The sequence below is a fragment of the Diospyros lotus genome, chromosome 4 (assembly GCF_014633365.1).
Source record: "Diospyros lotus cultivar Yz01 chromosome 4, ASM1463336v1, whole genome shotgun sequence".
NCBI lineage: Eukaryota > Viridiplantae > Streptophyta > Magnoliopsida > Ericales > Ebenaceae > Diospyros > Diospyros lotus.
Window position 1 is genome coordinate 15,278,208 of NC_068341.1, and position 25,425 is coordinate 15,303,632.

The 25,425-nt window shown below is 37.3% G+C and overlaps 1 protein-coding gene across 3 annotated transcripts; it reads right to left on the reverse strand.

The window, feature by feature from the left end:
* Window positions 1–1,127: 1,127 nt before the first annotated feature.
* On the reverse strand, window positions 1,128–25,128 carry LOC127800359 (protein APEM9). Of its 3 annotated transcripts, none has more exons than XM_052334932.1 (6): window positions 24,934–25,128; window positions 24,307–24,477; window positions 20,357–20,455; window positions 18,648–18,933; window positions 3,320–3,678; window positions 1,128–1,622 (listed from the first exon to the last, which is right to left on the reverse strand). In XM_052334932.1, exons 1-6 carry the CDS (start codon window positions 24,987–24,989, stop codon window positions 1,493–1,495), a joined length of 1,101 nt encoding a protein of 366 aa, XP_052190892.1. In that variant the 5' UTR covers window positions 24,990–25,128; the 3' UTR covers window positions 1,128–1,492. The 3 variants fall into 3 exon arrangements, with proteins under 3 accessions (XP_052190892.1, XP_052190893.1, XP_052190894.1); XM_052334933.1 differs by having other exon boundaries at window positions 20,378–20,455; window positions 24,934–25,126; XM_052334934.1 differs by lacking the exon at window positions 20,357–20,455 and having other exon boundaries at window positions 24,934–25,127.
* Window positions 25,129–25,425: the final 297 nt, after the last annotated feature.

Sequence of the window (25,425 nt, forward strand, 5' to 3'; positions counted from 1 at the left end):
TAATTCGAGATACATATAGTGATACCTACGTTTTTAATTCACGTGTAATAATAACGTGAATTTTATAATCATATTAGTATTATTTGTAACTTAACTTGAAAAATATAGAAAAAAGAACAAATGATGAATAATAAATTGTAAAAGATTTTATTACATGTTACTCTTACATTTCATAAAAATTTGAAAACTTTGCAAATATATAGTTCTTAATAATACGAGTACATAACTAATAAATCAATCAATATATATTTATATATAATAGATATGCGCGAACACACATTAACAATAAGCACAATTTTTCTTAAAAAATAGAATGTTCATATGAAATGTTTGGACCATGATCCCATGTTATGTTATCGTAGATCTTATAAATTATACTTAAAATTTTTATATATTTATTTGAGACAATCATTTAAGTTTTTATTTTTATTTTTTTCTTGAATAAGGAGGTTAGTTTGGATAAGAGTAGACCAAACTCGTCCTCCACCCAAGTAGTTGCATTAATGACTAATTTTCTCTGGCTACTCTCAAATACCTTTCTTGACAAGAAAAATAATATATCTCTATCAAACTTCAATAACACCATTATTAATCATTTCATTCTTAAATCCATAATAACCTCCTAAACAGGTGACCACTCAGACTTAAGGATGAGAGGAGATTGCTGACAAGAAACTTAAATCCAGGACCTTTGCAAGTCAAAACATTCATCTTATAATTAATGCATGATATTTAGTGATTATAAATCATAGCAGTCTATAGTGAGTGATGCCTCAGCAGGGAGTTATGGGGGTTGGCTTTTGCAAAATGAAGGAGAAAGCTAATTCAGTGTACTAAAATGGATAATAAATCATTCAATTCAATTTAGGTACATCATTTACCTACCGTTAATCTTAAGGTTTGGCCGTGCCATGTGTGCAATATATTGTATTTGTCAAGGCCAAAAAAAAAAAAAAAACAAGAAGAAGAAATTGAATTTTATTTATTATGTATGCAGCTAGCTAAATCAACTTTTATTCAGTTTTAATGGTAAAGAAAGGAACAACCTTGAAAAAATTAGTGGGCAAAACCATAGCTCAAGCAGGCATTACCCAAATATCCTTTCAGCAATTTCATCAAACAGATGGTCTGCAAGTCCTGAAGGCTATTTGCTTTGCCAGAAACAGGAATGGAACTTTCAAATGAGAAACGAACAAGTTACAACAAGGATCGCGCTCACTGGACACTCATCATTGTCATCAATGAACTCTTATAGAATGAAGCAAGAATGCGATTGATAACTACACTACACTTCTTTTAGGACTAAGAAACCAGTCGGTGTTATTATACAATGAAACCAAGAACAAAATAGCAAGGCAAACTCCAAACAGAGATTATCGACATTGAGAGCCCACCATAACTGCCAAACAGCATAATGTGGGTATAAGCTCTCTCTTCTTATATGCACTGATTGACGTAGTCTTAAGAAGAATTAGGCAACGGCAAGACACCGTTATTGTCTCAGACGGTTTGCAGAAGGGACAGGTTGAACAGCAGCAAGAGGGTTCACCTGGTAAGAAAATGCAAGCTGCCAAAAGTCCACCAAAGCCTTCTTCATGGACAAAGCTCGTCTTCTGAGTATCCTGAAATACATAAAGATCCTTCATTGTTGTATTGAATAACTGTCTCAAAAGTTCAATCTTGCTGGTCAAAAGAGAACCATACACTCCACCTTAGTGGGAATGAGGCTTGATATGTTATTGTATGTTGGTTTTTCTCCCTAGCGACATTAAGACCAATTTTGATATTAGACATAATCTCATATCTAAATGCCTGTATTGTGGACCTAGCAAAATTGATAAAATGCAAAGAACAGGTTTACACTCCAAAAAATGAAATGGAGTGACCCCTCTTTTTGTAAGAATGCCTATCTCCAGAAAAGAATGGTAAATCTCACAGATGAGTTTATGTTCAAATATGCATACCTCCATATTATAGCACACCTGAAATATCACATTCTACTTGACGGACACAACTTGTCCTTTAGGTTGCATTACAACCATAGCTCCAGAAGTGTGAATAATGATTGTCACTACATATGACCTAAGCATGGTTTCCCGGCCAAGTATTAGCACGCACTGAGGAGTAAAAATGGGCATTGCAGCTTGTATATATACAGATGGCTGTCCTTTACTCTTTTACTTAAAAAGAAACGCTAATATCATCGGTGCAGTGTCATGACAAGATTTTGGCATTGTTCGGAACTAAAGTTTGAGGTAGAGAAACTAAGTAAACTGAAAGGTAGTGAAGTTCCTGGGGTGACAAATGTAGGGGCGACAAATATATAACATTCTTATACAAATTAGTGAGATGTGGAGAACAATGGACAACAAGTTAACATAACCAATGTTGCATTGTTTTATTTTTTAATTGATTCCTGGGTCCTCACTTTTCTTTATTCCAATTAATATTTCATGTTAAAGAAAATAGCATTAGCTACCACGATGATTTTATGGTCTCAAAGAAAAATATTTGCCTAAACTCCAAGTCTCCAACTAGTTTAAAAACATTTTCCTTCACCTGAAATTTTAAAATGTTCCCATTGCTGTTCTCTTGATATCCCACACTGCCAAGAGAGCTACAATCCTTTTCCGTGACCCTTCAGCTGCACCAGAGGTAGTAGCCAAATTGGCAGTGAAATCATACGTGGAGGTAACAGATAATTCTGGATATCCAAAAGAAAGGTTGGTTCTTATCCAGATAAGTTAACTTATTTCTACATATTGGATAGGACAGGGGGGCCTGGATACCAAACCAAAAGAGTAACACCTACCCTCAAAACTCAATAAGGTTAGAAACCCATGTGCTTACTTAGCAAAGAAAAGGTTAGAAACTCAGAAGCAAATTGTGATATGACAAAAGCAGACCAAAACTAAGGTCAGATTATCAGGAACACCTCAAGTCCTGGGTTGTACATGATCGTTGTGCAAGCCCTAGCACCAAAAATCCTCAGACAAAGAACAATATTGATCAACAGCATGTGAACATACATACTCTTATCTCTTTTTCAGTGTCTATAAAATAGGGCATGCTTCAAACACAAGAGACGCACAACTGTCTCTCGCTTGAACACACATGGTAAGAAAGAGATTGAACCACTTTTTCACTGCTCACTATGCTCTTCATACCATGTTGTTGTTGGACAGTCCTAAAAACTAGGTCAGAAATCCAAAAAAGGGGTTCATAAATACATTTTTAACCATTGACAATGAATGGATTGCATAGAACAAGTCAAAAGTATTTCATCAGCAGAGAAACCAATTGGGAAAGCACTACTCACCTCTTCAACATGGCTTGCTTCCTTTGGAAAACATAATATAAGAGAATTATCAAGCAGCTCAGCACAATTTTTCCATTTGATATGACTAGTTGATGATTGCCATACTTCAAAGTGAAGGTACGGAACCACCAAAGGCATGGAAATTTTTGTTGTGATAATTTTAGAACGGTTTGTTTCATTTCATTCTTGCCCTTGAACTTGTACGAAGATTTTGAGATTTCTGGTGATCCCTCAGAAACATTCTTTTCTTTTAGAGAGGAAGAACGAGTCTCATCTTCATTTGCTGGCAAAGGTACAACAATTTCTGATGACTCAAGGGCCTTAGAAGAATAAAGGGAGTGTAATTTCCTCAAAAGATCCTACAAGAAGAAATAGATGACCAATTAAATTTTTTAAGAACACAAAACTGAATGTGAAATAGCAATTTACTAATACCAAATGTAAGGTTGATGAAAATAAGGGAAACCAAATTTGTATTAAATAAATTATATACAACTGAATGTAATATATCAATTCATTAAGCATCCTCTTCCCACAATAGTTATATCATTGAAACTATTCTATGGTAAATATAATTGGAAAATCAAAGAAAAAAGGGAAGCATCCAGAAAAGTAGGGACAGGGAACAGTGACTGATGAAAGATAAATAATAATTACTTCAGCCAGAAAGTAGAATTAGATAACATAAACAAGCTACAATATATTCATATCCAATATAATCTACTATATACACATAAAACACGCATCATAGGAAGACAAAGATGAATTTAGGTCTTCTGTGAAAGACTTGGCTCTAGTGAGAAAGGGAAATACCAGCTTTTATGGCTAGTTGAGAATTATAGCAACTATGGCACAAAACAAGAGAGAAGAACACATTTAGTTTGAGTAAGTCTTTAAGCATGGAAATTTCAAACTTGCAAAACTCTAGTATAATTATGGCTAGTTGTCACGACCCTAGGGGTAAATAAGTATTTTACCGGGAAAGATAACCAGTTGTGTTAGTTAGCTACAGGCTTGGATAACTATACAACAGCATTTGCTATTACGTTAGTGAGAATAGTCTTTGTTGTTATGCAGTAGAAGATGCTGTTATGTTGTTGGAAGCCTATAAGAGACCCGTGGATGTGGGAAGAAAGTATCATAGAAGATAGTAATCAAGATCATTTCTCTCTCTCTCTCTCTCTTGCATTTTGTTTGTTCGAATTGCTGATATTGTCCAACCCTAATTAGAGGGCTTGACAAAATGGTATCAGAGCTGGACGAACCGACTGTGGGGTGATCGACAGGTAGCATCACGATGAGGGCAAGCAATCGGAACTGGATAACAATAGCAATTCCGAAGCGGTCACGGTAGTACAAACTATTCCAACGATTCAGTGTCATTAACTCAACATACTTGGTCGAATCTTGAAGGCGAAGTAGGAGGTGGCCATTGGATGGTGATTGGGCTTCCGACTCCTCCTAACCACTGTTCATTTGCGATTCCGAAGGTGGGCGATAGTGGAATCACAATGATCGGCACTATGATCCCAGCGAGTAAGGGAAACGCAAAGCAGACAAGAGCAGTGATCACAGGGTCGATGGACGCCAACAAGAGCGCAACCCAAGGCGCATTCCAAGAAGAGGTAGAAGGAAGAATGCAAGCCAGGGTAGCAACCAAAGTGGTGAAGTGAGATCTAGGTAGATAGCAAAAGGGACCAGATTGAAACAATTGGAGATTAGGATGGAGGCTCTAGAGCATGGGTTGTCTCACACTCAAGAAACAATGCTCCAAACTCAGGAGGACTTAGCGGAATGGAGGGAAATCATGCGGGCAGTGGCGGAGAAGCAGCAAGAAGCCATTGGGCGATGCCAAGAGATGATGGAGCAGCAAGGGCAGAGGATCGACAGTGTGCTAAGCATGTTGTCCTCCCTGCCCCAATTTCGATTGTTGCCAGAATTTTCGCCAAAGCAAGCCTCTGATCCCATTTTACCATAGCAAGGCAATTGATCAAGAACTCAAGGGGTTCTTGAAGAAGAAGATCAGCCTGCCATTCAAGAAACTTAGGTTAGGCATCCATAGCCCCTAACTCACGTCCATACCCTTATACCAAGAATGGAAATTCCAATGTTTGAGGGGAAGAAACCAAGGTGGTGGACAAGGAGATGTGAGAGATTTTTTCAGTTCTACAAAATCCCAAAAGAACAAAAGATCAATATGGCTGCAGCCTATTTTGAATGATGTAGCAGACTCTTGGTATCAAGGGTGGGTTCAAGATGAAGGAATGCAAGGGAGTTGGACAGATTTTGTCTAAGGGTTATGTGAGCATTTTGGGGAGAAAAGTATGGCGAATGTAGTATAGGAATTCAGCAAATTGAAGCAAGAAGGGACCGTAGTGGAGTACCAAGACCAGTTTGAGGAATTGAGGTCCATAGTGTGCACTGTGTAACCGAGACTCACTAAACAATACTTGGCGTCCAGCTTCATTAGTGGATTGAGGGAAGAATTACGGCCCATGATAAAGATGATGATGCCCACATCAGTGAGGCAAGCGATGGAAAAGGCTAGACTACAAGAGTTGACACTAGAAGCCATTTTTAAGAAGCATAATGTTCCCTACGAGCTGAGTTTATTGGCCGAGCAGTACGGAGGTAGTAACTCTAGGCTTTTGCTTACAGGGCCTAATCAAGAGGCAGCCAAAACACCTTCCTACAATAATGGCACTAAGGGTAATTTGATAGAGCAAAGGAGACAACTAGGGCTATGCTTTAGGTGTGGAGACAAATATAGCCCCAGCCATTAATGTAAGAGGCAGCTGATGAATATGGAGGGTTATGATGGGGAAAAGGAAGAAGAAGAAAATGATGTGTCCCATGAGGAAACAGGTGAGTGCAAGGTGATCATCAGGGAGGAATCACAACTGCATTCTATGCAGATTGAAGTGTTTGAAAGAAAGGCTGAGGCAACGACAGAACAACCAGAGGCTGTGAACGTTGCTACACTTCTACTACTAAAAGGGGAAAAGCAAAACAATAAGAAGGAGAAAAGGAGACAACAAGTATTGAAGGTAGGGATTGGTTGAACCATAGCCGTCGCTATCAATTCTTGGGGACAAGAATGGTTTAAAGGGGAGGGGATTGTCACGACCCTAGGGGTAAACAAGTATTTTACCGAGGAAGATAACTAGTTGTGTTAGTTAGCTGGGGGGTTAAGTAGTTAGGGGGTTGGATAACTATACAACAACCTTTGTTGTTAACATTAGTTAGAATAGTCTTTGTTGTTATGCTGTAGAAGATGTTGTTATGTTGTTGAAAGCCTATAAGAGACCTGTGGCTATGGGAAGAAAGTATCATCAAAGATAGTAATCAAGATCATTTCTCTCTCTCGCATTCTGTTTGTTCGAATTGCCGAAATTGTCCAACCCTAATCAGAGGGTTTGACACTAGTTTCTGTGTGAATATGGTGATCAAGGCTAGACATTACATTTTGATCCTACCCAAGGTTTGTAGAGTATTTTGTTTATGTGATCCAATAGCTAAATAGGATGAAACAAACACATATTGCATTGTCCATCAAAGGTTAGTTTACTCAGAGACGCTGTTGTTCGATGTCCAGAGGTCCTTGGCGACCCCAAATAGAAGTTGATGGTTTCTGGGTCTTGCCTGTGACCCATAGCATTTAAGGCATAAGATATAAGATGAGTAACCAAGGGGAGGTCCCCTACCAAAGAATGTTAACAAGAGGTTCTAGACCTAGGGAGAATACGACGACTTTGGCCAAAGATAGAACACCCTTCTCCCCAGCCAATGCAAACCATTTTTAGGAGTAGCTTGAGGAAGGGAGGGTGAGTGCCTACGAGTCACTTCACAAGGTTGATTCATTATAGCTGAACAAATCATTTTTAATTTGGCATTGTCACAAGTCATATGCCATGTCAAGGAGGACAGTCAAGCCAACACTGATCCTCTAGGGCTCGCCATGTAGCAACAGTAGTGCATGCACCCACAACCTTGATAGTAAACAACTTGAAGACAATAATTTTGAGAGCATCCTAAAATGCAGGATATTGAGCAAATGATGCAATATCTTAAAGCAATCTATTCATGCATGAAGGTGAAGAAGACGCATCCAATAGGGAATACTCAACTATCACATTCAACAAAAATGTCTTTGATGAAGGGACAACCTCAGAACCTTGGCACAATGTCACTGACAATTGAACTCGGTGGTGGGTTCTGGTATAACAGAAGTAGCTAAGAGTTACAATTCTAAAATGCGGAAGAAGGCTTTTCTGATTTCTCAGCCAAAATGATTAGTTTAGTCTAACTTTTATTAAGTGTTTAGCACAGAGATTAAATGGGTTAGTTTCAGCTCAACTTTTATTAAGTGTTTGGCACAGAGATTTTGGGAAACAGGTATGAGAGTCTTGAACAGCAAAGATATATGAGTTTTTGGTAGCAACTAAAAGGAGACAAAAAGGCAAGGAAAAGGATTACGATTGACTTATGCACAACTGCAGGAGGTCATGGGACTAGAAAGCTGAGTGTTGTTAGACTATTAACAATATGAGAACAGTAGTTTGCTTACCATGTAAAAAGGTGGAGAAAGAACAGAGAAGGGAAGTAAGGTGGTGCTTAGCCTTACAAGGAATGAGCAAATTCACCAAGAATAACTAGAATTTCTCTAGAAACTCAACTATTCATTTTAAAAAAGGAGTATGGGCATGTAAGCTGCTACTCCTTCTAGTTTTAATGTGACTAGAATTTGCACCATAGTTATCGGGTTCCATCCTACCCCATGGAACCGCGATACAGATCAAGCGTTCTGCATCGTGGCTCTTTTACATTCTGAGATTGCAAGGAACCCATTTTCTTAGGGATCCAAGCAGTGCATGAGCTTAGTTAAAACAAATAAAAATTAGGGAAGAAACTTAAGTTAGAATAATTTTCAAAGAAGATTAGAGTAAAGAAAGCTTGCCTACCCCACTTTCTTGTATATTCTATTGCATTTTAAATTAAATTCAAACCAAACTTCATCTGATCAGGTCGCTTCATTCCACAAGTTGTACAAGAACATAGCAAAAAATTCAAAACAAAACAAACCAAACCAATTTCGACACAATCAAAGTATCAATTTAACTAATTTCGACACAAGTACAACTATAACATAATATGACCCGAAATAACAAACCAATTAAGCCTGCCCTCTTCATAAAAAAATCAGTATACTAACGTGTCATGCACCTAACTGTTTGTACCTAAACAGCATTAGTTTTAGCAGTTGAACTTAGAGCTAGCTGCTCATAGTTGTACTTTGAGTTTGTAATTGGCAGCCTTGTTGGCGCCAACTTAACTGCTGCTTGGATTAGTATATAAAGCTAATCCAGCCTAATGCAAATCTGTGCAAGAAATATTTCCCAGAATCCTCTGTTTCCCACTCAATCCTTCTCTCTCTTGTGCCTCTTTCTGTTCTTCTCTCTCTCTGAACTTTATTCTCAATTTCTCCCTACTTCTGCCCTAGTTCTCGCCAATTGGCTGAGAATTCACCTTGCCAAATTCCAGGATCTGAAAATTTGGTATCAAAGCCAACGGTTCTCAGCTGTGATTCCGGCAATTCTTAGCAGCTGAATTTAGATTTTGAAGCGAAGCAGAGCAAGGCAATTCTCGGCTGCTGATTCCTCTATTACAACTGTTGATTGAGGCGATCAATTTTGGGTTGACATTCAAGCAAATCACAGCAGCTGTTTCAGAGTCAATCGATTCTCAGGAGACTGTCCAGAGCAAATCGATTCTCAGGAGTTAGGTGTCAGGCGACTCTTGGACACAGATTCAGAGGCAGATTCCGATGATTCTCGGCTGTTGATAGGAAATTCCTAGCAGTTAATTCCAATCCGACTTTGAAGGTATCAGAGACAGATCGTAACCGAGCAGAACAGCTGATCTTCGGTTGTTGCATTGTGATATAGGCAATTCAGTGAAGCAGATCCAGAGGCAATTATCAAGAAGTTGTAACAGAGCTGATTGAGTCATAGGAAGTTGAGGATTCAAGCAATTTCTGGAAGCAGTTACAGAGACAGATCCAGGTGATTGACATTGGTTGTTCATAGTGTGGAGATGGCCGAAGGGATTCATGAGAGAGTGCAGACATTGGATAAAGGAATCACGGAAAAATTCACTAACCTCAACCAAAAGCTGGATGAGATTTCAAAGAGGTTTCAGATCAGTCTACCAGTGGAATTTCTTTTAAATTCCACTGTAGAACCGATTCAAGCAGGCACTGGAATCCTACCTATGCATTGTATTAGGCAATTCCGACTAAAGGATCATCATCTCTGCGGATACCCGTGCTGGAGTCCTTCCTCAAATTTCTGACTTACAGGAAACTGAGGAACAATCTGAATTGGAACAAAACATTGATCCATTAGATATGCCGGTTATAAATCAGGTTGAATATGAGAGTTGCGATGAGATCTTTCATGCATCTGCTGAGATGTATGCCTGTGACATCTATTCTAGGCTGGATCAAGTTTTTGATGCTCCACATGCAGTCAAAGAAGTTCTGATTGAGCAATTTGAAACCTAAGGAAACTGATCATAAGGCTGATAAGGTCCTAAGACCAGGAATTTTGGACCTCTGGACTTTAGAAAATCATTACGAGAGGTTTAAATCTAGATATGGAGGTCATGTTTCAGCCAATCAGGAATCTGCAGGACATTCTTGTCTTTTCTTCTGCAATCAGGATGCCAAGAAAGGAATGGCAGTTGCAAGAAAAGTCACTACAACAACATTGGAGGAGAAATTTGTTACAGATGAACCTTTGGTGTACGCTAGCAAGCAGGAAGCAACAGATGCTTTAAAAGCACTGTTGAAGTCTGTAAATGTTGAGTCCAACTGGACCTGGGAGCAGGCAAAGCGAGTAATCATCGATGACAAGAGGAATGGGGCTTTAAGAACTTTTGATGATTGTAGACAGGCATTCAACGAGTACTTTGACCAAAGAAAGAAGCTGGAGGCTGAGGATAGGCGTAATGACTGCATGAAGATCAAGGAAATCATTGGAACTTCTGTTGGGAGGAAAGCACAGATTTTTAAGGAGAGCTCAGAATACAGATCAATGGGAGAAAGAAACAGAAAAAGAGGAAGAAGCGAAAAAAGCCAAGAAGGCGAAAGAAAAAGAGGAAAAAGCGAAAAAGCCAAGAAGGGAAAAGAAAAAGAGGAAAAATAAAAGAGAAAGGAACGAAGAGAAGGTGAAGGATGAACCAGATAGTGAAAATAGGGACTTGATGAAGAAACAACGGAGCAGTTGTTGTAATTTCTTGAGGACAAGAAATTGGGGGGGGGGGGGGGGGGGGTGTAATTTGTCATGCACCTAACTGTTTGTACCTAAACCACATTAGTTTTAGCAGTTGTACTTAGAACTAGATGCTCATAGTTGTACTTTGTTTTTGTAATTGGCAACCTTGTGGCGCCAACTTAACTGCTGCTTGGATTAGTATATAAAGCTAATCCAGCATAATGCGAATCTATTGAAGAAATATCTTCCAGAATCCTCTGTTTCCTGCTCAATCCTTCTCTCTCTCGCACCTCTTTCTGTTCCTCTCTCTCTCTGAACTTTCTTCTCAATTTCTTCCTACTATCTGCCCTAGTTCACACCAATTGGCAGAGAATTCACCTTGCCAAATCCCAGGATCTGACATAACATTCCTCATACCTGTTCTCGTACAACAACCAGGAATGTACCACATTCCTGGTAACAATGATTTGAACTAGGAACTAAAAGGCTTTGATTTCTAAGCCTATCATAGACTACATATGAGAAGCCAAAAAAAGCAATAAGAAAGCAAACATGTCATCCATACTACTGATTCACTGGAAAACCCAAATCCAACAAAGAAATTACCATTAATGCACTCAACTCCCAGAAAATCATAAAATATAAACAAATGCAACCAGTAGGAAGTAGTTTGAAGAAACTAAAATTAAGAAATAAGAATCTAAAAACATGTCATAAACACTTTCATCTAGATCAAGATTACCTTCCAGCAGAATTTTTTTAATGCTTCCAAAGTGGAAAACTGCCACATCAACCAGGGCTCTTATCTTAATGAGAAAATAACCATCTAGCTTTAAAGCCAAATTTTCATGAAATTACAAAGAACTTCCTTTTGTCTTTTTTATAGGTGAGTTACAAGAGGCTTGCAAAGATTAAGTAAATGCAGATCCCTAAAATTAAAACTAAACCTTCAGTTGTACAATTATGTGATGACCCTAAGGATTTCCCAAGGATAAATTAGTAAATATAATAGTAGGAGTTTACATGCATTATACAATAATTGTAATTTCCTTTTGTATTTTCTGTTATAGGGCTTTGTCTTTAGCTAATAGGCAGTTGGGCTATTTGTTACATCGCACATGGGTGCATGTGGGAGGCTGTTAGGCTATATATAAGCCACAGCTGAGGATGGAAGAATCATGTTTTTGAATTGATAATTGAATACTTTCATTTCCCTCTCTTGAATCCTCTCAATCTCCCTCCAAATTTCCTCTAATCTCTCTCTTAAGTTCCCTCTCTTTCTCTTGGTTCTTCCTAATCTCCCTCTTTGTTCTGTTCTTCCTTAATTTTCCTCCCATTTCTTCAGATCTAACTCTCTCAATTCCTCCCCAATTACCTCTTAAACCTGTCATGAACCCTAGGTTCATGACAAATTCTTGTTCTGTTTCAAATCTCTCTACCACTAGCAATTGTCACCAACATGATTCACTTTCATAGTAGACAAAACTCTAGCTCTTACATGAGTATCACAACCTCAATAGATCATAAATAAAAAGAAAACTAAATTGGAAAAAAATAAATAAATAACTGTGCACTTGGTGTTACATAATGGTAGTCTAAGATTCCCATCTTTCATGTGGACATGCCCAGGTTTGAGTAAAATGGAAGAAGTACTATTGGTGGTGAGGGGAAGAATGAAAATAGCAATGATATTATTATCCCTTCCAATAGGAATGAGATACCCATTATATGCCAGTATTTTATCCTTGTAGAAACGGGATTCTTTCATAACAAATATAACATTGATGGGATATAATAAATTAGTATTCCTATCCTTGTTTCACAGGATAGGGGCTTACCATCCAACCAAAGAATGTAACCTACTAGGAAAGCTGTTTACCCATTATTAATGATGTGGGAGTAGGACTCAATACATCCACGACTTTTCATGATGAGCTCCCTCACCTAGACCCCCATGCCATCATCCTTTTGGCAATGGGCTTCCATTGCACATGTTATGAAGCTGTCTCTACCTAAATGCTCCCAAGTCCACTCTAATATGACTTGTGAACAAGATAGGGTTTGGAGGTGAATAACTTTCACACGGTTTCATTATTCTCTAAGGAATATATACAAAATACATTGCCTAATCTAGGATGCTATAGAATATACATAATTGGTTTCCTATTCTAGGATGTTGTAATATTTTCTAATCTAGAATGTTGACTATAAAGCAAATTGGAAATAATTCCTAAGCTATAAATTGAATACTATAGGAAAGGATAACCTGAAGATAACTACTAAAAATATTGCAATCAATCCCACTAATTTGGGTCCACTAATTCGAGATTCTCCAATACTCCCCCTTAAGCTGGTGAATAGATGTCCCCCATTCCTAGCTTGCCAATAAGTGATTTGAATCCTAATCTTGGCATGGCCTTGGTGAGTACATCTGCCTCTTGACTAACTGTAGGAAGATAGGTAAGTTTTATTCTGCCATGTTCAATTTCCCTTTTTATAAAACTCCTATCAATCCTTACATGCTTCATCCTGTCATGTTGGATTGAGTTATTGACAATGCTGATAGCTGACTGGCTATCACTATATAACATTGTTAGTAAAGTCAGAGGCACCCGTAAGTCTTCCATCAGCCTCTCCAACCAATTTAGCTCACAAATTCCTTGGGCAATAGCCTTGAATTTTGCCTTTGCATTACTACGTGCCACAACTGATTGCTTCTTACTCTTCCAAGTGACAAGATTTCCCCATAATTTAGTGCAGAAACCAGAAGTTGATGTAATATCCATAACAAAACTTGCCCAATAAGCATCAACAAAGCCTTCAACTCCTCTGGCTTCATTTTTCTGGAACATTAGCCCTTTTCTTGGTGTCCCCTTTAAGTACCTTATGATGTGATATGTTGCATCTAGATCTTGTTGAGTGGGTGAGTGCATAAATTAGCTCACAATACTCACAGCATAAGCAATATATAGGTGTGTGAGTGACAAAATGGATAAGTCTTCCAACTAGCCTTTGGCATCTTCCTTTATCAATAGGGGGGTCATTCTCAGTTATCCTCCATTTCCAGTTTTTTTCTAGTGGTGTACTTGTTGGACGGCTCCCTAGCATTCCAGTGTCCTTTAGGATATCAAGAGTATATTTTCTTTGGGAAATTAGAATGCCTTGTTTGCTTCTAGCCACTTCCATTCCTAGAAAATACCTCATGGTGCCTAAGTCTTTGACTTCAAAATCAGCTCTCAACCATTGTTTAAGTTTAGCAATTTCTTGAATGTCATCACTAGTGATTATAATATCATCCACATACACAATCAAAATGGATCGTTTTCCACTAGCTTCATGTTTAGTAAACAGAGTGTGATTAGCTTCCCCTTGCTTGTACCCAAACCTAGTAAGAGTAGAACTAAACCTCTTAAACCAGGCTCTTAGTGACTATTTTAATTCATAGATTGAATGGTTCAGCTTACATACTTTTCCAACCTTTTCTCCTCTCTCAAAACTCGATGGAATCTTTGTGTAAATTTCCTCTTATATAACTCACTATTGAGAAAAACACTCTTGATGTCTAGTTGAAAGAGTTCCCAATCCAAGTTAACAGCAAGAGAAAGCAACACCCTTATGGAATTTAGCTTTGCCATGGGAGCAAATGTCTCCTTCAATTCCATAAGTTTGTGTGAACCCTTGAGCTATCAACCTCGCCTCATATTTGTTAATGCTCCCATCAGACTTGTATTTGACTGTAAATACCCACTTGCACCCTACTATTTTCTTGTCTTTGGGTAACTCTACAATATCCCATGTATGGTTTCCAATCAATGCCTTCATTTCTTCCACAATAGCTTCTTTCCACTTTGGATCTTTTAAGGCATCTTGAATACCTTTTGGAATTTTCACGTTATCAATTGTTGCGGTAAAGGCCCCTGAATTGTGGAGACAGTCTAGAATATGTTAAGCAATTAGAAATCGAATGCTTAACATAGGACGTTACCCCTTTTCGAAGAGCAATTGGAACATCCAAGTCATCATAAGCCTTATTGTGTTCTTCTCTTGATGGACAAGCCTTTGGTTCCAAGGATTGGCTGAGTTGAGGAGAAGGAATTTTGGGTCTCCCGGAATAAAGTAGAGTAGGCTTTTCTGAGTCTGATTCTCTCCCTTGACCAGTCACCACTAGTTTAGTTAATTGGGTTGGTTGTCGGGATGGATCGAAGGCAACAAGTTTGGTTAGGTTAGGAGCAATAGGTTAAGTTAGGTTAGGAGCAGCAAATTTGGTTAGGTCAAGAGCTAGAACAGGTGAAAGAGAGATAGGCAGAGAAATAGTGGGATCCTAATGACACTCTTCCTTTGATACTTTGACATCTCCCTCTGAAGAGAGTCCCTTGGGTAAAAGGATTGGTCTTCAACAAAGGTCACACCACAAGAGACAGAGAACTTTTGTGAGAGTGGGCAGTAGCATTTGTATCCCTTTTGAGTAGGAGAATAGCCAACAAAGATGCAATTGAGGGCTCTTGGCTCAAGTTTGTGGTGAGTAGGATTGGTATTGTGAACATACATAGTGCAGCTAAACACCTTGGGAGAGAGAGAACTTAGGAGCCAAACATGAGGGAATTTAGCTAGAAGGGTGTTTAAAGAGGTCTGGTAGTTAAAGACTTTGGATGGTAAATGGTTTATTAGGTAAGAAATAGTCAGAATAGCTTCTCCCCAACATTTGTTAGGGACAAAATTGGTGAACATTAAGGAGCAAGCAACTTCAAGTGAGTGGTGATTTTTCCTTTTAGCCTCCCCATTTTGTTGAGGTGTGTAGGGACAAGTACTTTTGGTGGAAAATCTTATGAGTGGTGAGGTATTGGGTAAAGGGATGAGAAAAATATTCCGACCATTATTAGTCCTAAGAATACAAATAGGGACTAAAAAACAATGAGAATGAGTTTATAAAAGCTTAGGAAAATAACACAAATCTCATATTTCTCTTTCATAAGATATACCAAACAAATCCTAGTATGGTCATCAATAAAGGTGACAAACCATCTTGCACCAGACAAGTTTGGGGTTCAAGTAGGTCTCAATTGTCACACTATGAATCAAGTGAAAAGGTTTGGAAGGAGTGTAAAGATGGATCAAATGACTGTTGTCGGTTTGTTTGGCAAGAATACAATGCTCACATTGAAATGATACTTTCTCTATATTGATAAACAAATGACAGTACAATAGTCTTAGATAAGAGAAGCTTGGATGACCAAGGCGTTTGTGCCACAAAATAAAATTAGAATTGGAAAAAATTGTCACGAACCTAGGTTCGTGATAGGTTAAAAGAGGAATTGGAAGGAATTAAGGGAGAACAGTATAGAGAAGAAGATTTAGGGGGAAACAAGAGAAAGAGAGGGAGATTTGGAGAGAAGTCTTAGAGAGAAATGAGAATTAAGAATTCATTCAATTCAAGCATGCCTTCCATCCTCTCTAGCTGTGGCTTAAATAGCCTCACAGCATTGCACATGCACCCATGTGCAGTTACAACAATGACTATAACTACCTATAGCCAAAACAAATAGCTATAACAGAAAGAAGAAAAGAAATTACAAAGTATAGTAATGCATGTAAGCTAAATACTATTATATTTCTTACTCTATCCTTAGGGATCCTCGGGGTCATGACAAAAATAGTTAGAGAAAGCTTATGTGGTGACTCATGTCTCGGGAAAGGATCATCTCCTGAAGCATAATAGAGCCCATCATTTTCCTTAACAATGCCAATCATCTTCCCCAAAGACCAGTCCTAAAATATGCAATGAGAAGGGAAGAAAGTCACGATACAGTCCATGTCTTGAGTTATCTTACTCGCAGAAAGCAGATTGCATTTTAACTTAGGCACATATAGAACAGATTTTAGTTGCAAACTAGACACATAAATTATCCCTTGTCCTATAACTGAAGTCATAGTACCATCAAGACTATCAAGTGTTTATCATTGGGCTGGAGTTAGTTTATTGTAGTCATAGAACCTGTCATATGATAGGAGGCTCCTATATTTACTATCCAGCAATTTACATTTATTTTTTTAGATAATAAGGAGTATTTCATATTACCTTTTTCTGCCATGGAAATTGTTGGACTAGTGGCTGAGGTGTCTAGTCCCTTAGTCAGATGTGTACTGCTCAACAACTTGTGCAAGAGATCTAGCTGTTCAGGGTCACGCTTGTCCCTCTTTCAGTTACAAGGGCAATTGCAGTGGTATAAGCTGATGGCTCTTTCTCCCTTTTATTTTTTGGCTTCCAATTTGCTAGCTTACCATGTATTTTCAAACAAGTTTCCTTCGTGTGATAGGGTTTATTACAGTGCTCCCATCACTATCTGTCCCAGGGATGTTCCTCACGCTTAAATGTAGCAAGGGTAGAGCTTGAACTTGAGTCCATAGAAGAATTGAGCATTACACGTTTTCTGCTTTCTTCTCTTTTGACTTCCACAAACACTTCCTAGAGGGATGGAAGTGGTTTAGTGCCTAGTAGTCGGCCACATACTTCATATAAATTAGCATTGAGCCCTTGAAGAAAATAAAAAATCCTTTCCTTTTCTAGCATCTTACTATACTTCTGGTTGTCAGTGGTACATTCCCAACTAGGATCATAAAAAAGATCCATCTCTTGCCATAGTTCCATCAAGGTATTATTAGTATTCAGTGGCACTAAGAATACCTTGTCTAATAGTGCAAATAGTAAACCTAATCTTAAAACACTGGGTTGTGTTTTCAAAATCAGAATATATCTCTTGAATTGCCTCCCATACTTCTTTAGCAGTCTTGTAAAATAGGCAGGTTCATCCAATTTTTGTCTCCATCAAGTTGATAAGCCATGCCATTGAATTTTCCGCCTCCCATATTTGATAATCTGTTGTATCCTTTGGTGGAGTCAAAATTGCTCTAGAAAGATAGACAAACTTTCATTTACCTTTGCTTACAAGAATAACAAATTGAGACCACTCTCGGAAGTTTTTTCCGTTCAATCTATGTTGAGTAATCTGCAAGGAATAACTGTTGGTTGATAGAGGGGTTGGAGATGGTAGAGGATTTTGCAGTTGTATGGGCTGCATTCTCAACCATTGTGACTGGTTATCCTGACTAGGTAGAACCGAGCTCTAATACCATGAACAAGATAGGATTTGGAGGTGAATAACTTTCACACGATTTCATTATTCTCTAAGGAGTATATACATAAGACATTGCCTAATCTAAGATGCTATAGAATATACAGAAGTGGCTTCCTATTCTAGGATCCTGTAATATCTATGGGATATATTTCCTAATCTAGAATGTTGACTATAAGGCAAGTTGGAAATAATTCTTAAGCTATAAATTGAATACAATAGGAAAGGATAACTAGAAGATAACTACTAAAAATACTGCAATCAATCCCACTAATTTGGGTCCACTAATTCGAGATTCTCCAACAACTTGTTACTAGTTACCATGCAAAAGGTGCCAAAAATTAACTGGCGGAACAAGACAAAGCCATTTGGAAATGTATCCAAATGCAGAGAGGATAAAAAAAAACATCAATTTGTTTATGTCCTCCAGTCCCTTTGTTTAAAAGATGCCAAGAAACAAACATCTCCAAACAATTTCCCCTTTACCCTTATACATCTTCAGAAGATCAACAAATTGTCATCTCAGAAGATAATGACAGGATAAAGTAAAAAATAAAAAAATAAATTTTAATTCAATATTAAAATCATCAGCATTGCTCAATTCTTCCAAAACTCAACTATGACAAAAGATTGTCAAAGATGAACATTCAGATACATCAAATTGGAATTTGACTAGTAAACCCATACTCCCTGCATTTGCTAAGAAGAAACATATTTTTTTAGGAAATAATGTAATCAAGGCCTTTAATTACTTCCTGAATGAGATATCAAGCCAGGATTCTAAAGACACTTTAAATAAGGGAAAGAACAATGGTTACAAACTACTCATAAGTAAAGATATCATAACATTGTACATAACCTTTTTTTTTTTTTTAGGGTGGGGAGTGTAATCAAATTATACATAAGAGGGAAAACTTATTTTACCTGTTGCTTTTCCTCAGGTAATTCAGCTTTCTCAACCCAAGAGATAGCATGGCTTAGTTCTCCAGAAACCATCCCAAGTAGTGATACAGCATAGATCTCAGCAACTTCCAAGTATTTATCAACTGCAAGCACAAAATGACCACCAGAACCTTCCGTATAATGCACATCTGATTCTGCACCAGAAAGAACATAGAATCGCCCATCCATAAATCTCCATTTGCTTAGAAATTCCTCAAGAAATTCTCGAGTACCCAAACAAGGACCGTCCTTTATCTGAAAGCATACCCTGCAAAGTAAAATATAAAACAAGTTGTACAGTTGCACATCCAACTGGCTAAAATTACTTCTTCCAGAAGATAAGCCTGTTCCATTGCTAAGTTAAAGAGGAAGGTGGGGTGACCAAAATAGTAATCCCCCCTGGGCGTGACCATGAAAGCCCTTTCTCACTAGGGAATGTCTGGTTTGAGAAATAGTTACTGTCATGAAGGCAAGCTCGCCACACTAGCCTTACCACAGTGCATAGGGTTAGGCCCTACATCCACCACTCATTTTTTGGCGCCATGGGTCTGGGTCATCCCACAAGCAAAACAGGTTTAAGGTTTGAATCCAGACCCAAGGGACACAGGAGAACTCCTGAACCACTGGACTACCACCACGATGGTCCAAATTCACTTTTCTAACATTCTTCCAGCACAAGCTGTTTACATAAAGCTTCAAGTCCTAATAGCTATATCCACTGATACAACATGGGTAAACTACCCAACAAATTTAATTGGTAGATAAGATGGTTGCATTAATATTTTGTTGAGAGTAAAAATAATAATCTAAAAAATAAAGTTAACCCTCTAACAAACAACTTAAGCTTTTAGATCAAATGGTGATTAACAATTTAACAGGGTATTAGAGCATACAAAAGTCCTAGGTTCAAACCTCACCACTAGCCTAATATTTAAATAATTGCATGTGTTGGACTATTTACGTAGTGAAGCCTGACCACATGAGGGAGCATGTTGAAAGTAAAAATAATAATATAAAAAATAAAGTTAATCCTCTAATCCAACAACTTAAGCTTTAAGATTAGATGGTGGTTAACAATTTAACATATATCAGCTATGTCCACACACCCTAAACTGAACATCATACAAACATAGCAACAAACTCGTGCTCAAATATAGGACACATGGTTGGTCACAAGTAAATCAACAATAAGACATTTGAACAGAAGAAAGGATTCAAGGAAGCAGTTTGGAGAGCTTATATTGTCCATGTTCATGATACACAACCTTTCTGTTCAAATGTTTTATTCATCCCAATTGAACTATGGTCACACAGAAACATGCACAGGCACACTCCCACATCGAATAGAACTAAATGGGATATATTCATCTTATTCCTCACAATATTTCATTGAATTTTTACTTGCAAGAAATTCTATTATCAAGTTAGTATGTTAGGAGTGAGATAACAGTAAAGGAAGAAGCATTCCTGAACATGCCAAAAGTTGCCAACAAAAATTTTATAGGCCAAAATAATGATTATATTGATGGTTATATTTACAAGTTGATCCAAATCATGCATAGCTCTATAAATTTACTAATCATCTATTCCTGATGACCAAATTTCAGAAGTATCAATAACAAATTTGACTTATAAGTAAAATGCAGTATGATCAGTAAAAGTGCTTCAACAGTATAAGTACATAAACTAACATGTAATAGAGATAACAGTACCCAGTTAGAAGAACTTCAATAGGGATGCTAGTGACTGAACCAAACAACATAGATAGCTCATTTAATATAGCCTGAGTCCTGCCATTAGAAAGAAATACAAAAGAAAGTCAGGATATGATCTTAAGTTATGCATTCTCTATACAACTTGAAACATTATAATGCATGGTGGACAAGGACATGGGAACACAACTATTCTGCGACACACAGACTATAGTCACAGAAACATGCACAGGCACATGTGCACTGCTATAACGAAGCCCCAAATATAGTTAATTCCGTCAAGATGATCCTTTGATTGGTTCATCTACTATCTTTCATAAGGAGAGCAGCCTCAAGAAAAAAGAAAATACATAATGCATTTAGAGTGGAATAGGTAAAAAAAAATGTGCTTTGTAACTGCCAACTGTCACTTCAACAGTACACCCATCAAAGGTAAAGGAAATAGTAATTCCCTTTTGTCTAACAGGTTGGCACCAAAAACTGCATAAGAAAGAATAAGAGGTGTGGAAACACTGGGATATAAAAGACAAACGTCCAGAAAGAACAGAAATGTCTAAAGACAGTGAGAAATGTGAGGCGGCACCAAAAGGCACCGATAGCTTTTTTTTTTCCTCCTTCCTCTGGCAAGTACATGTCATTGTATAGGGCAAGGGAACATGAGTGTACTGCCCATGTAAATCAGTATTAAGATAAAAGACCTATACCCTTGACGTAACATTTACTCCAAAAAATCAATGATATCAAGAAAGGAAATCATTCTTTACCATACTATAGTTTGCATCAAAAACACATTAGCTACTGTAGCACCATACTTTTACTAGTCTGTCTCTCTCCAATAATTAGTTCTCATCAATGATCAAAATCTCGTTTTGTTGTTCTGTTTCAGTTAGCTCAAAAATGGAAACAATTTGGAAATGTTTCTGAAACATCAGGGAAACAATGAAAGACATTGGAAACACAAAAAACTGTTAGGAATATAACTAAATATTATCAAACATCCTGTACCAATTCAACTATTGAATAATTCAACATGCTTTAAGACTATATATCAGGTACATAATAAGCTCATGAGTAATAATTGGAAATAATTCAATACAAATCAATAAATTGCATCATTTCTCAAGCACAATCATATCTGTAGGTTCCAACAACATAAAATGTACCATGTTATTAGAAACAACAAAAATTAAGATGTTAGAAGTAAACAAAGTTCAAGTGGTTTCTAAAATTTAGGAGATCCTTGAAAAAAAATGTTAATAACTTTTTCATTTTTTTATAACAGAAAAAAGAGTTAGTACAAGTTGATAAAATACTAGGTACTCTCAAATAAAAAGCTCTAAACAATTAAGTAGAGAAATGGGCTCATAAGAGTGTTAGGCTCAAGTATAACAAGAACAAGAGTAAGATATAATACAAGTCAATAAAATACTAGACACTCACAAATAAAAAGTTCTAAACAATTAATTAGAGAAATGGGCCAATAAAAATGTTAGGCTCAAGTAATAGTAAGAACAAAAATGTACCAATTACGAGAAGGAGGTATCTAAAGATTGAAAGAAAGAGGGCAAGTGTCTTTAGAACCCTCTTTGCTCGACCTCTCCTTGAAAATCAACTTTAAATTCTATTTATCCTCTGTTGTTTTATTTTGATAAAAAATGGTAAACAGGAATAAATGTTATTAGATATTCCAAATAAATGACAAAACAACTAGGAAAACATTAGGCCATTTTGATGGAGAATAAACTATATTTTGTTCCTTAATTCTCATTGAGCAAGTCCAGTACAGATCATCAAATCAGGATCATTAAGTCCCATTAGGGGAGGTCTCTATTAACAATTATGTTAATGACCATCCATTTTGTACTTTACTCAATGCTTAAAGCAGGTTATGTGCTGAATTTCAAAATACAACAAGCTAAAATGTTGTATTCCAACAATCTAACTTTGATTCACTTATTGCCTCCACCCCACCCATCCAAGCTCTCCTTCTCTTACTAACAAGCCCATTCAAGCTCCAACAACCTCAAACGCACTTCTAAAGGACATCCATGAAGGTCAAAAATCATTAAGCAAGGGAGACAACAATCCTCTTACAGCCAACAATGCATTAGAAGATGGTTAACCAACTACCAATCAAGCTTACACATACAACACCAATTAACATGATAACATAGTCAAGTTGCCAATGGTAACCAATCCAGACTGCAAGGAGGCCAACCAAGAATCTTCTATATGGTACAACCGACTCTAAAATATATTTTGCTAGAGTAGGCATTTGCTAAAAAATAACTAGATTAAAGTAATCATTTTATTGATCGCTAGGAACATAAAATTAGTGTCAACATTGAGTACAAATTTTCATCTCCTAATGCACAAAATATAAATATTAGAATTATAAAGTGTCAAAACTATAGTTTAGAAGACAAAGCACTCCAGCCTTACGTGCCAAGATCTTCGAACATGTTTTCCTCCCCATCCCCTATCAAAATAATCACATCTTAAGAAGGTTGAACTACTTGTATTCGTCTCAAAGTAGTTTTCGTTAATGAGGTAATATAGTGAAGCGCCCATAGTCTTGTATAAAGCACAATTACCCTAGGTTGTGTCAAGCCCCAAGATAAGGTTTGGACGATTCGGGAATTCAAGAAGAATTCCAAGAACAAGAACAGAAATTGGGGTAGGAATAGAGAGAAAAGAGGGAGAATTGAGAGAGAGATTCAAGGGGGAAGAGAGAGAGCTGGAGAGAGAGAAGTTTCTGTTATTACTCAAAAACTAACCTCCAACTTCTTACAAGTGATCTTTTAAAGGCTACTCCTTTCTGTTGAAAGGCAAAAATGTAAAACTGAAAGAATACAACCGCATAACTGCCTAATTAGTACAGGTGGTTTATGCTTTATTCTCCAAAGGTCTAATCTACCCCTGGGTTCGTAACAGGTTGATAACATGACAACAAAAGTACAATCTTGCTCCAAAGTATTCACAAACAATTTTAAGTGGCATTTCAAATTTTAAGTATCACAAGCACTCATATAGCTATCCTCCTCATTCTCAATCCCACCATCCACTAAACTTTCCCTTGCTAGAGTAAATTCAACCAGTGTATCTACTCTAGCAAACTCAGCACAATATGAATTTTCAAAGGAAAAGGGAAATATCATTAATTATCATTTCATAGGTCCCAACAAGTTCACAACCCTTCTTACCAAACCATCTCGTGTCTTTAAGGCAAATAATATTGATTCTTTTCCTAGTCATCACATTTGCTCATTCTATAGATTTTTCCATCAAAAGTTTAATACTCTATGATCCAATCCTAAGCCTAGGGTCTTTGACTAATTTTTGAACTCACTTTTGTTCATGAAAATATGAGAACATTTCTCAGTGCACTAAAGGTACAGTTAGTTGCTGAGAGGATTGTGTGCCAACAAAATATGCTCATGTTTAGGATTCATGTTAAAAGACTTGTGTTAAAAAACTAAATATATCCTACAGTTTTTGCACTAGCAGTTGGCTATCTAACACAACCCTACTCTTTCTTCTAGGTTTGGGACTGACTCTAATAAGGGAAATACCTTCAATGCCAAAAGATTTTACAAGGAAACTCCAAAAAGAAAAAAATGGAATCATGCATGTTTCCACCCCACCTGCCTGTCTATCTAAGTACACAAAAAACCATCAGGATTACGTTCTAACCTTCAAGTTAGGAACTAGAGAGAATATTGCAAGAAACTGCAAAAGTAAAGAACCAGCCAATGGGGTACTGCAGTTTCAGCGCATGGTTAAAACTTAAAGGGACAGTAAGACTGGTGAGCTCCTAGAGAGCAAGGAACTTACAATGGAACATAACACCACAACATATAGATACGAATTACGACATCATTAGGATTCGAGACAATTCTAGAAGAGAAATGCATAGGCAAACCAGTCACCTCCCAAGTTCCTTCAGGGACTGAACTAGCACCATACCGGATGATTCCAGAATGTCATTAAATTGAGCTTCTTCTCCAGCTTCAACAAAGCTATTGTGCCGTGGCCTTATATCCCTCAGAGCAGAAGAGGCCAATGATGCCGCTTCCTCATACATGCAGGAAACAAGGTAGCTGCAAAATCAGAACAACCACAAACATTATTTTATCATTATTGTTGTTGTTGTTGTTGTTATTACGACAACTTGGAAATGGTGCTGTTATGAACTGAAAATGTAGCAACGAATATTTTCGCACTGCAAAAAATAATTTCCAAAACCAACGTGAAGTATCCAGAGAGCTAAATGGCACTTTACTGTTGCTTATCGGTAGCCCTACTCCAGACTTAATCCACATAGCTTTGAGCAATAAACAATTGGTCCGCTAATGGGTTTCCGAGTAAACACCCAAATTAGAGAAAACCCATCTAATTTCCCTGTTTTTCTAGACAAGCAAAGATGGGGAGCGGGATAGAAACTGAAAATTTTGGAACTTGTACGTTACTATATCATGTTGGGATTGCAAACAAATATACAGAAATACCCAATCATGGAATTTTAGTAGCAACAAACAAAGTTTTCGGAAATTGACCTCTCGGAACGTTCGATGTCATTCCAGATTGCGCGGCTAGTATCAGAAAAGGGCATTCCGCAATTCGTATTAACGCCCTCCCTCTATGTATAACAATCGCTTCAATCTATGGAGAGAGAGAGAGAGAGAGAGAGAGAGGCGAGGAGCAGGAAAAACCAGGAGGAGGGATATGGGTCGGATCTATTCGGAATAGACCGGACCGGAGGGCGGTTGTATGGCTAAAGAAATTGTTTCTGGGCTGCTTAACTTGATAAATTCACAAATCGCAGCAATGCTAATATTCGAATTTTGTTTTAAAAATTGAATATTAAATAATATTATTTATATTTATGTTAAAAATTAGTATATTAATATGTTATAATGATAATATAATTATCTTTTTTGTTAAATATGCAAATACTATAATTAGTGTGTGAAATTATGTCAAATTTTCTTATTTCAAAAATACTTTCGAATATATTGCCTATAAATAAAAATTAATTATATCAACAA

Excerpts from the sequence above, each read along its gene's own strand:
- LOC127800359 (XM_052334932.1), bottom strand. The coding sequence starts at position 24,989 with ATGCCCTTTTCTGATACTAGCCGCGCAATCTGGAATGACATCGAACGT. Across the intron at positions 24,478-24,933 it reads GACATCGAACGTTCCGAGAG|CTACCTTGTTTCCTGCATGT; the intron begins GTCAATTTCCGA and ends CTGATTTTGCAG. Across the intron at positions 1,623-3,319 it reads AAGCAAGCCATGTTGAAGAG|GATACTCAGAAGACGAGCTT; the intron begins GTGAGTAGTGCT and ends TATGTATTTCAG.